The 12930-nt window shown below is 40.3% G+C and overlaps 1 protein-coding gene across 1 annotated transcript in view; it reads left to right on the top strand.

The window, feature by feature from the left end:
• Positions 1-11630, top strand: part of ZNF277 (zinc finger protein 277) — a 49088-nt gene extending 37458 nt beyond the window's left edge. Inside the window, exons 8-12 of the mRNA XM_060779539.2 lie at positions 2061-2128; positions 6682-6778; positions 7374-7416; positions 8253-8427; positions 11228-11630. Of these exons, the coding sequence (XP_060635522.2) occupies positions 2061-2128; positions 6682-6778; positions 7374-7416; positions 8253-8427; positions 11228-11426 (582 nt within the window). The 3' untranslated portion in view covers positions 11427-11630. The remainder of the gene's footprint in view (positions 1-2060; positions 2129-6681; positions 6779-7373; positions 7417-8252; positions 8428-11227) is intronic.
• The last annotated feature ends 1300 nt before the right edge of the window (positions 11631-12930 follow it).

Genomic DNA, 12930 nt, shown 5'->3' with positions numbered 1-12930 from the left:
ATTTTCTCTTCAAATCCCTCTATGCCTTAGGCTTTGCTTACCAGTTGTGGGTGGGCCAACATGGATGCTTCTACTATATCAGCTATTGCTGCAAGGAATGACTGTGAATAAATAGTCAAAATTTGCTTGAGATAGTGCTTGCAGTTCTGGGGAAACTTGTTTATTTTTTGCTTCCCATAGACTTAGCAGGGGGATTTGGTTAACCAGTTAAAATTCATGAGTAAACCATTTTTTAACCTGAAAAAATGGGGGGGGGGGGGTTTGAACCCCTACACCCCCCCCCCCCCGGGCAACAGCCCTGGCGGCATTCCAGGCAGTCATGCTGGCCACATGACTTTGGAGGTGTCTACAGACAATGCCGGTTCTTCAGCTTAGAAATGGAAATGAGCACCAACCCCCAGGGTTGGACACGACTGGACTTAATGTCAGGGGAAAAGCTTTACTTTACCCTTACCTTACCATTGCCTTCCTTTAAAGCTGCGGAAATGTGACGGGGAAAATAGAATTTGGTATGATGATTTCAGCATTGGGTTAGGAATAGAGAGGACTTTTTAGATCTTCACATAGCCATATAGATTAGTGGATGGTTTCACCTTTTCAACCTAACCTGCCTCACAGGGTTCTTACGTGAATGGATATAGGGAATGGGCTCATGTGTGTTGCTTGCACTGCTTGAAAAAAAGAGTCAAATATAAATGTAACACATATATGAAAGCTCAATATTAAAGACATAAGCTAGGTCTCCAGCTCGACAGCAAAAAATAATAGACAAGTTCAGGTGCTGTAGGCTACATTTCAGAGCAAGAAATTGGCAAAGCCATTTCTGACTTTTCTTGCCTTGGAAAAGCTTTTGAAATTTATGGGGTCGCTATAAGTTGACCGGTGAATTGAAGGGCCATAGACACAAAACACCCCTGAAAGTTAACTGTAGTCAAATAGTTAATTAACAGCAAAAGATATTCTAGATTCTAGAACTACAGACAGTTCCCAGACAAGATAGGTTTTGTAGATTTGTTCTTAAATTGAATTTGTGTGTAAGTCAAAACACATACATTTTTCAGTGTAACTTCAATCAATTTTTTATTAAAACATACATTTAGATAGCATAGGAAAGAGTTAACACCACTATAACGTTTGTTTTTCTGTGTCTATGTTCAGAAGATTTCACTTCATGTTCTGTCCCTGTGAGAATTGGATTTGAAGTTTTGGGCTTAGTATAGAAACAAAGATTGGTGATAAAAATTTCATTGAATACACCTTTCCCCATGATAACTCTTTCAGGAGTGAATTTCCCTTCCTAGGGGTAGATTTTCCCTCAGTTCCTGTTGTCTCACCCCCGTCTTTAAGCCGCTTTGAGTCTCCTAGAAGAGAGAAAAAGCAGGGTATAAATAAACATAAACACCATAATAATAATAAATCAGGGATTGCCTGTACTGACTGATAATTCACAAAGGACAAGTTCATTTTGTGAAGAATAATTTAATAATAATAATAATAATGAATCCATAGGCATCACACAAATGGGCAATAGCAATATTGACTAAGTGCAGGAGATCTGACAACTGTTTAAGGTTGCATCATAGAACAGGGATGGAGGCCTGAGCTCTAGTGCAATGTCTTGTGAATATTGAACAGCCTATTTCTGTCTTTGTGTAATTGTTGAATTCTGAAATGTTGCTAAGAGTTATATTATGTGAAATACATGTATACAAAGGGGATTGGATTGATTTCTACTTTTCTGCTGCCCTATAAATTGGAATGAGTAGTTGACTACAGTGCAACCTCCGTATCCATGGGGAAACGTTCTGAAACTTCCATGGATCCCTGAAACTATAGATAATAGCAAACCTTATATTTTAACTATACTTTGGCCAGAAGTATACCATGGGATCACACTAGGGGACCTAGTGAGGCCACAAACACTTCTAGGAGATGTGGGGGTTGAACATGGATAAAAGAAATTGTGGACATCAAATCTTCTACCACCAAAGACTATAGAAGGATTTAAAATGTGGGTTATTCTTGTGGTAAAGTGGATTTTTGTTTGTATTTTTCTTCAGGAATTCGGAAAGTCCTGGGAAGAAGTTCAATCAGAAGATGACCGTGAATTGTTGCCCAACCAGGAAGAGTAATTGGGATCTTTATTCTGTTTCTATGCTGAGGAAGTGAAAAATCTGCCCTATAAGCCTGATACATCATATGTAAAGCCCTGACATTCAGGGACAAAGGAGACATGATAGAAAAGATTCATGATCTGGATTTCTATCATTTTTAAATGTGAATAATACCCACACCTAGTAGGGTTTTGAATTAGGGTCCATTGGGACTATTAATGACAGACTTCAGCTTTCCTCCACATCGTTGTTTTTAATAATTCTCTTACCAGCAGCAGCTGCAATTTCCCCAAAGAGTAAAATATATAGATTCTTATCTCCTATGAGAAAAATAAATTTAGGCTGTCACCTTGCCTCCTTACTTCATGATTGCTTGCTCATATTTAAAAATGCAGCACGTGTATGGCAACTTTTAGCGGCTCTTCCTATATTTAATCTTCTTCTTCTGTTAGTTCTCATAAAGGTGTGCTCAGTTACTGTGCCTGCCTGTAGAGAAAGTTCCAGACCAAAACATGGGGAGTCATTGCCAGAGGAGATGAAATATCTCATTTCTTATTACTAGAGTGCTGACAGTGAATGAACAATGGTCCCCACCTCTGTTACAGTCCACTTTGTGAAGCAATCATTCCTCAGCTGATGTTCTCCAGAGGTGTAGACCATAATGGTTGGGGATCAAGGGACATCTGGAGTGGCTTTCCAGTTGGAGAAGGCTGGTCTAGGGCAAGAAAATAAGTCAACCACCCAAGGGTGCCATTGGGATAATATCTGATAAGTAGATTTTTACCAGACTCCACCATACACTCTCCAAAACTTTACACCACTTTCTTAAGCCTTTATTTGACGTACTTCTATACAATTTGGGATGGAAATGGAGAGAAAACAAGATGAAAAAAGAGGTAAAATTGAGTCCCATTCCATCATTTTCTATTATTACATAATATGATCAGTTGCAGGCCCCCTGGTGACACAATGGGTTAAACAGCTGAACTTGCTAACCAAAAAGTTGGCAGTTCAAATCCAGGGAGCTTTTGTCCAATTCCAGCTTTTGTCAATTAGCAGTTTGAAAGCATGCAAGTGTGAGTAGATCAATAGGTACCACCTCTGCAGGAAGGCAACTGCGCTCCATGCAGTCATGCTGGTCACATGACCTTGGAGGTGTCTACGGACAACACCAACTCTTCAGCTTAGAAATGGAGAATGAGCACCACTCTCCAGAGTCAGACATGACTAGACTTAATGTCAGGCGAAACTTTTACCTTTCTTTACCTATGATCAGTTGCTCTTTTTATATGTGTCAGAAGTGACTTGAGAAACTGCAAGTTGCTTCTGGTGTGAAACAGTTGGCTGTCTGCAAGGACATTGCCCAGGGGACGCTGGATGTTTTACCATCCTGTGGGAGGCTTCTCTCATATCCCTGCATGGGAAGCTGGAGCTGACAGATGGGAGCTCACCCCACTCCCCGGATTCAAGCCACTGACCTTTCAGTCAGCAGTCCTGCTGGCACAAGGGTTTAATCCATTGTGCCACCAGGGGCTCCTATCAGTTGCTAATAATTTGAGATTATTATAGAGATTATTATCTAGTTTTATTGGATCACAAGAGGGGAAAATCTGTTCAAATGAAGTATTGCTATAGGTGTAGCAACAAGGTTGCCAAAATGAGAGCACTGCTTCCCCCAAATTCCAGCCCCCCATGACATTTTCCTCAAGTTTGCACATTTCTAGCATCGAAATTACTTAAAATTTCAGCTGAGCATTTAAAAGTACAGTGTTTGCATCCAGAGAAAAGGGGCAGGTAAAGATAACAATGGAATGCAAATGCAGCAACTAAAATTAATGCTAAGTGTGAATGATTTTCAATATCTCACTCCCTAGAGTGCTATAAATTTGATAACTGAAGAAAAAATCCACGTGGTTGGATAGAATTCTTAGTATGAGTTACAATGGCTTTTTTGCTCCCCTGTAGCAACACTCCTTAGGTTTTTTGATATAGAGAGACTTCACTAGTATCCCTTTATACTAAGTATACTCATAGAATCACAGAATCACTCATGATCATATGCTGCACATGTAACATTCAGCAGTTGTTTATTTTAAGAAATAATATATGTTAGCCAGGTCTCTCTAAGAGTGGATATTGGTGCCTGTTGGATATATCTGGATTATACCGTTATACTAGTTCAATAACAATTTTACTGTCAAGGTTCCTTACTACAGACTCTTGCAATCTGTAGTTTGTGGAGGCATTGAGAATTCCCTATGGACAGGCACTAAAGCATTTTAGGATAGCATCTCATTCAACTACACATCCCAGGTTCTATAGTTGTATTGAACTGTTGTTACTGTATAAAACAGATGCACCACCTGTTCATTTTTAATAAGTAATAGCAAACCAAAGATTTGAGGGAAAGCAATTGAGAGGATATATGTAAAGGCTGTGGAAGTCCTGTGTGTTTTGTATGGCAAGCCTACAACAAAGAAGATCTTATAAAATTCTGATTTCTCCCAGTATTATATACTTCATTATACTATCAGTCTCAATAATTGGAAACCTGTGCTCTGAGTGCCAATGATGATGTACCCAAACAGAGGTAATGAGAAACAGCAGGGAGGAAAAAACTATGGGGGCAAAACATATTTTAAGAAACAGCTTTATTAGGACTGAGCATATTCTTTGGCTACAAAATACTGAGTATCTGTTGGGTACATAAACTAGTCAGTATTAGGGATAAAGGGTTGATGTCTTCATAAACAAAATAATAATAATAATAATAATAATAATAATAATAATAATAATAATCTTTATTTCTAGACTGCCCTTTTCCCCCGGATGGACTCAGGGCGGTTTACACATAAAAAGGCAAACATTGAGTGCCTTAAATGTGTACAAACACTTCAGAATAGTAACAGCTGAAAACTTATAATGAAGGAATTAAGCATCAAAATAAAATAAAAATAGGAACAATCCACTAAGACTTAAAAAACCCCTAAAATATAAGTAAACATTACAATAAACACCCTACAAGCAAATTAAGATACATTACATTGAAAATGGCTGACACCAGTGTGTCGTAACACCCATATAATACAAATGGCTGACACCGATGTATTGTAACAGCCATATAATATAAGCGGGTTAACCAGCATTTAAAAGTGTTCTAGTCCTCCTCCTCTTCATATGCTAAAGTGCATAGATGTGTGTTTTGGAAGTTTCTTAAAGGAGAAGAGGATGGGGGCCATTTTTATTTCTTTAGGGAGGGTCCAGGCTATTTGTCTAATCCAGGGTCCTCAAACTTTTGAAACAGAGGGCCAGGTCACAGTCCTTCAAACTGTTGGAGAGCCAGATTATAATTTGGAAAAAAACCATGAATAAATTCCTTTACACACTACACATATCTTATTTGTAGTGCAAAAACACTTTAAAACAATACAATAATTAAAATGAAGAACAGTTTTAACAAATACAAACTTATTAGTATTTCAATGGGAACTGTGGGCCTGCTTTTGGCTGATGAGATAGGGTTGTTGCTGTTGTGTGCTTTCAAGTCATTTCAGACTTAGGTTGACCCTGAGCAAAGGCCGGGTAAATGACTGTATCTGACCCCCGGACCTTAGTTTGAGGACCCTTGGCCTAATCATATCTCCCTGAATAGACGCATCATGTGCACCATCTGTAGAGAAGGCCCCCTCTGTCATTCCCAGCAACCGAGCTTTTGACAGGGGTGGGACTGAGAGGAGGGCCTCCTCTGTAGACCACATTGTACATGATGGTCTATACAGGGAGATACGATTAGACAAAAAGCCTGGACCGAACCGTTTAGGGCAGGGGTCCTCAAACTAAGGCCCGGGGCCAGATACGGCCCTCCAAGGTCATTTACCCGGCCCTCGCTCAGGGTCAACCTAAGTCTGAAACGAAAGTACACAACAACAACAACAACAATCCTATCTCATCAGCCAAAATCAGGCCCACATTTCCCATTGAAATACTAATAAGTTTATATTTGTTAAAATTGTTCTCCATTTTAATTATTGTATTGTTTTTAGTGGGTTTTTGCACTACAAATAAGATGTGTGCATAAGAATTCATTCACGTTTTTTTCCAAATTATAATCCGGCCCTCCAACAGTTTGAGGGACTGTGACCTTGCCCTCTGTTTAAAAAGTTTGAGGACCCCTGGTTTAGGGCTTTGTAAGTAACGACCAGCACTTTGTATTTAGCCTGGAAGCGGACCAGCAACGCAGCATGGGAGCCCTCTCACGATACAGCACTCCAGTTAGCAATCTAGCTGTCAGTATTCACTAATTGCAGCTTCTGAACTATCTTCAAAGGCAGCCCCATGTAGAGAGCACTGCAGTAGTCCAAACGGGATGTGACTAAGGCGTGGACTACCATGGCCAAGTCTGGCATCTCAAAAGACTGGGGATTCCTTAGCAGCATCACTTCACACTGCCAAGCAGATACAATATAGCAGAATTTGTCTCCATATCTACAGCTGCTCCAGCATTTTTTCAGACATAGACCCCAAACACCAGTTAAGGTGGCTTTTTGTGTAATTTTTCCCCCAATAGAGACTGGTCTGACTGGGAGGAGCATCCTGTTTGTGCAGTCTGCCTCTTCTGTGAGAAGCAGACAGACACCACAGAAAAGCTTTATGTTCACATGAAGGTAAGAAGGGTGCATGCTTTATATTAGATTGGGGGAAAAAACCCTTAAAGATGTTGCTCTACTACAGCTCTGGCAAATATAGGCAATAGCAAGGGATGTTGAGGGTTGTGGTCCAGCAATGTCTGGAGGATGACATGTTTCTACTTGCTGTGTTAGATCTTGCTTTGAAAAATAAATGGGATATACACTGGGTTGTCTTAGTGATGATATCACGTTTGTTTGTGTTCCAAAAAAGCCAACATTGGTGGTTAGTAGTGTTGTAAATGATCAAGGATCTGGATGCTTAATAAGCTTGACTCATCATGAACTTGTCTAGATGTTAAGGTCTTCAGGATAATGTCTCTGTCCATATTGGATGAGACTTTATCCAGTTGTTCCCAGACTGAGGTAAAATCATAATGACAATTTCAGATACAGGGGAAAGAGGAAAACAAAATCAGGACAACTTGATATGCTTTGTGTGTTTATATATAAATGTGCCCCTATTTGCTTATAATGTAACTATTTATACAGATTGAGTTTAATTCTGTTTAAAACATTTAGAATCTCAATCTCTCTCTCTCTCTCTCTCTAAAAAAAAAAATCTGAATTCCAGGAGGCTCATGGATTTGACCTGTTAAAGATTAAGTCCGAGCATGGTAAGTAAATGTTTCTCTATAATGGAGACGTCCATTGTCACTGCAAATATGGCCTTTTAAAGGCAGAGAACCAGACCGATGTGACTCTAAGTAATACAAAACAAAATGCTGGCCTTGTTCTCTTTTGAATGTCAGTGTAGCAGCAACTGGTTGCAGTGGTTCTCAAAAAACCACTATACAATGATTCTCAACCTGTAGGTCCCCAGATTTTTTGGCCTTCACCTCCCAGAAATCCTAACAGCTGGTAAACGGGCTGGGATTTCTGGGAGTTGTAGGCCAAAACACCTGGGGACCCACAGGTTGAGAACCACTGCTCTACAGTAAGATGTGAAAATCCAGTCTTCTTGCTAGAAATCTTGGATGTAGTCCTAATAATAATAATAATAATAATAATAATAATAATAACAACAATAATAATAACAACAACAACAGCAACAACTTTATTTTTATACCCTACCTCTTGCTAAATAAAACCATGTCACTCTATTAAAGATACAGTCAGCCCTCTTATCCATGGGTTCTGCATCAACAGATTGAACTAACCACAACTCACAAATATTCAAAGACATTCCTGAAAACAAACACAGATCCTCAGGCTTTCCGCAATAGTCATTTGAGTTGTGTGTCATTGTATATAATGGGACTTGAACATCTACTTGGTATCTTGTGGAGTGTGGGAACCAAATCTCAGTGGATATTAAGATTACGTACCATTTTCACATTCATGGTTTTTAATTCTGTAGTCTTTCTTTTATTGAACTATCTTGTTTCAGCTATGTCTCTTCCACGTTTTAAAAAAATTAATGCTTTGTTTAATTGCTTGATTCGGTTGCTAGGTTTGAATTTCTATCAGCAAGTGAAAGTGGTGAACTTCATTAGGAGAGAGATCCATCAGTGTCAATGTTACATTTGCCAGGAAAAATTCCCATCAAAAAAGGACTTGGTGCATCATATGGAAGAAACCAAACATATAACAGCACTGTCTGCCCGATCTATGTGGGACCAACCACAGTAAGACTGTTTTTCTTTGGTATTATGGTTAATGCATTATAACATCTGTTAAGTCATAGCTGAGTTTTGCATTCTTTACCATTGCTGTATAACTGAGGGCCTATTTTCTTTTATGCCAACCAATTGGAAATTTTGCTTTTCTGAACCATACCTCCCAGAATCCACATCTACAAAATCAGCCAGTATGGAGAATTCTGAGAGAAGTAAAGCCAAAAGCATTTCTCCAAGCCTTTTCATATAGATACATACCTTTGATTTAAAAGGATTGTTCTCCTTGGTTGAAATATGGACATTTCATGGTTGTGCTCATCAGGCAGGACATGGAACACAGCAAGTTATTTGCATGGTCAATAAGCAATTCGTTTTATGTCACAAAGCACATTTTAATTGTGTTTGTGGGTGTAAGGTGACCCAATGTCCACTGAAATCAGTTCTGTTGCATTTGCAGCAATATCCACAATGAAGTGAAGTGGAAACAGGTAACTGTTAATCACCCCAAACAGAATAAATCAAGTTCTGCCTTTCTTGAAAGGGCACTCTGCATTGTTATTAGGTATTATGAAAAAGCCTGTGAAATACAATTTGAATTAGTAATGACAGATATGTAGGGAACAAACAGATTATAAAGTTTGTGTTAGCCACTTACAAATAATTTCCATGCCACTGGAAAATGTGTGTCCATGCTGCAGCCACATTTTACAGTGATGTGGATACTTGTGGCTTGCAGATCAGATTCTGTCTGCTAGTGTTGGGGCTACCATTCAGTCCTCATTCCTCAAGAAATAGAAGCATAAGGATAGGATACATCTATGCCTCGAGACTTTAGTTGAGTGGGCTTCTCCCACTAACAAGGCATTAACCCGTTTAAAAGCAGATTACAGCTGATATCCTATATTGCTGGCACACAGCGGAGCCCCTTGTGGTGCAATGGGTTAAATTCTTGGGCCAGCAGGACTGCTGACCGACAGGTTGGCAGTTTGAATCCGGGGAGCGAGGTGAGCTCCTGTCTCAGCTCTTGCTTCTCATTAGGGGACACGAGAGAAGCCTCTCACAGGATAGTAAAACATCCGGGCATCCCCTGGGCAACGTCCTTGCAGACAGCCAATTCTTTCATTCTAGAAGTGACTTGCACTTTCTGAAGTCACTCCTGACACACAAAAAGTAAAGGGCATACAGTAAATGTGCTCCAGATGCGTCTCCCCTGAACTCCACACAGACTCACGGTTGAACTGCTACAGTCCTCAGCCATGAAAATTCAGTGGGCATCATAAATAGATGGATGGATGGTTGGATGGATGGGTGGGTGGGTGAAAGGGTGGGTGGATGATGGATGGATGGATAGATAGATAGATAGATAGATAGATGATACTGTCAAAGTACTTTATCCCCATAACGACATTCATACTGATCGTATCTTCCATTGAGATTTGCCAGGGCTCCACAAAGGTCTTGGTAGATGATGTAATCATTCTGCATCACATTTAGAGACATAGCAAGACGATTGGAAATCTCTCTACCAGACACAAATAGCTATGGAAAGAAGTCCAGTGAGGGCTTTGATCATTATGAAGCAAAGAAGAAAATGCTCAAACATACTTAGACTCCCCTTTCCTAGCAAGCATCACAGTTCATACTCTTGGATCCTATCATTGTGCTTGCTTTCTATCACCTCAAGATCCCTCCTGGTTGAGTACTTGGACCTGAAGGCGATCCCAGTGTGGACCAGTGGATGTGTAGTTCTGTAGGTTTGTGTGATAAGCGTGACCAGGCTATCAGAACTCAATTGAAACAGCCAGATACAGTTGTAAGGGTTCCAGCGATGTAACGTCGTGTCATAGAATCATAGAATCAAAGAGTTGGAAGAGACCTCATGGGCCATCCAGTCCAACCCCCTGCCAAGAAGCAGGAATATTGCATTCAAATCACCCCTGACAAATGGCCATCCAGCCTCTGTTTAAAAGCTTCCAAAGAAGGAGCCTCCACCACACTCCGGGGCAGAGAGTTCCACTGCTGAACGGCTCTCACAGTCAGGAAGTTCTTCCTAATGTTCAGATGGAATCTCCTCTCTTGTAGTTTGAAGCCATTGTTCCGCGTCCTAGTCTCCAAGGAAGCAGAAAACAAGCTTGCTCCCTCCTCCCTGTGGCTTCCTCTCACATATTTATACATGGCTATCATATCTCCTCTCAGCCTTCTCTTCTTCAGGCTAAACATGCCCAGTTCCCTAAGCCGCTCCTCATAGGGCTTGTTCTCCAGACCCTTGATCATTTTAGTCGCCCTCCTCTGGACACATTCCAGCTTGTCAATATCTCTCTTGAATTGTGGCGCCCAGAATTGGACACAATATTCCAGGTGTGGTCTAACCAAAGCAGAATAGAGGGGTAGCATTACTTCCTTAGATCTAGACACTATGCTCCTATTGATGCAGGCCAAAATCCCATTGGCTTTTTTTGCCGCCACGTCACATTGTTGGCTCATGTTTAACTTGTTGTCCACGAGGACTCCAAGATCTTTTTCACACTTACTGCTCTCGAGCCAGGCGTCACCCATTCTGTATCTTTGCATTTCGTTTTTTCTGCCAAAGTGGAGTATCTTGCATTTGTCGCTGTTGAGCAAAGCTTGAAAATATTACTTTTGAGGATTGCAGTTCTCCTAAATTTGCTAGCTGGAGTAGTCTGGGAATTGCAATCTAAAACTGTAACAAGTCCAAGTTATGGGGAAGCAGTGAAATTCCTGTGTTTGTTATGTACAGAAAGAAAGCCTTTGACTGACCAGGGATTATATTTCTCTTCCTCTGTTTTAGGTATTACTTTCCTACCTATGAAAACGATACCCTCCTCTGTACACTTTTGGACAGTGAGGATGAACTGCCATCTGGGAAGCCAAAAGAGGATATACCTGTCATTAGTGAGGACATTTCAAACATAGAGGCTTTGAAACAGAGCAGTGTGTTAAATCAGCTTCTTCGTGATGTGATGAATAATGAAGGACCTGGAAGTTGAGCGTATTTTCTCTTTTTGATATGGAAACAATTACCTTACAGCAGTGGAAGACTGATTTGGTAATTTACCAGTGTAATCTGAGTCAGTGACTATAATAAACCAGATTCATTGAGAAGGGGACTCAAATAACAATCACTATTTTGAGAGGGGGTGATCTTCCTTTTTTGTTTGTTTATTCTATTAAAAGAGTTCTATTCATGTTTACTAAGAGAGCAGTCATATGAGGTAGGGAAATCCTCCTAGGACCTCCTAGGGTGGAAAATACGGGAGCATTATTCTTTTCTCTTTTCCTACTCAATCACTACACAAGTTCCAGATCTGGACAAAATCTCCCTTTTTGGAATTAAAAGAGGGCTTTGAATTCTACAGCTACAAAGCTGTAGAATCCCAGTATACTATAGCAGTATACTATCCCAGTATACTACAGATCCCAGTATTCTATAGCAGTGGTTCTCAACCTTCCTAATGCCATGACCTCTTAATACAGTTCCCCATGTTGTGGTGACCCTCAACCATAAAATTATTTTTGTTGCTACTTCATAACTGTGTTTTTGCTACTGTTATGAATCATAATGTAAATATCTGATGTGCAGAATGTATTTTCATTCACTGGGCCAAATTTGGCACAAATACCAGATACACCCAAATTTGAATACTGGTGGGGTTGCGGGGGGGGGGGGGGGTTGATTTTGTCATTTGGGAGTTGTACTTAATGTAATTTATAGTTAACATACAATCAAAGAGCATTCTGAACTCCACCAAAGATGGAATTGAACCAAACTTGACACACAGAACTCCCATAACCATTGATCTTGAGTTTCGGAGTTTTAGTTCGCCTACATCCAAAGAGCACTGTGGACTCAAACAATGATGGATCTGGAACAAACTTGGCAGAAATACTCAATATGCCCAAATATGAACACTGGAGGAGTTTGGGGAAAATATACCTTGACATTTGGGAGTTGTAGTTGCTGGGATTTATAGTTCACCTACAAGAGAGCATTCTTCCCACACAGAACCCCCATGACCAACATAAAATACTGTGTTCTGATGGTCTTAGGTCTGACACCCCCCCCCTCACAACCCCCCCCCCCTCCCCGGGTCCCAGCCTCCAGGTTGAGAAATGCTGTACTACAGGAATGTCTCTGTTGTCCTTACTCCTCATGAAATATACATGGCACAGACTGGTTCCATGTCTTCCTATAGCCCAGCAGATTCTACCTGGCCCAAACTTCATTTGTTTAATCTTAAACCAGGGAGAACAAAAGTAGTATGGCAGCAATAGTGCTAAATAGATTCATAATTTGTTTAGTTACTAATAGAACCAGAGTAAGCATGGTGTAGCAGTTATTATTATGGAGACCTCATGTTCAAATTGTTGCCCAGCCATGGAAAACCACACGAGACTAGAACAAGTCCTGTTTTCTCAGCTTCAGAGGGAGGTAAAGGCAACCCCCCCTTAACAAATCTTACTAAGATCCCGTAATAGGTTTGCCTTTGGGTT

Source organism: Anolis sagrei, chromosome 5, assembly GCF_037176765.1.
Source record: "Anolis sagrei isolate rAnoSag1 chromosome 5, rAnoSag1.mat, whole genome shotgun sequence".
Lineage (NCBI taxonomy): Eukaryota > Metazoa > Chordata > Lepidosauria > Squamata > Dactyloidae > Anolis > Anolis sagrei.
The sequence above is the reverse complement of the archived record's forward strand: the minus strand, read 5'-3'. Positions and strand labels throughout refer to the sequence as shown.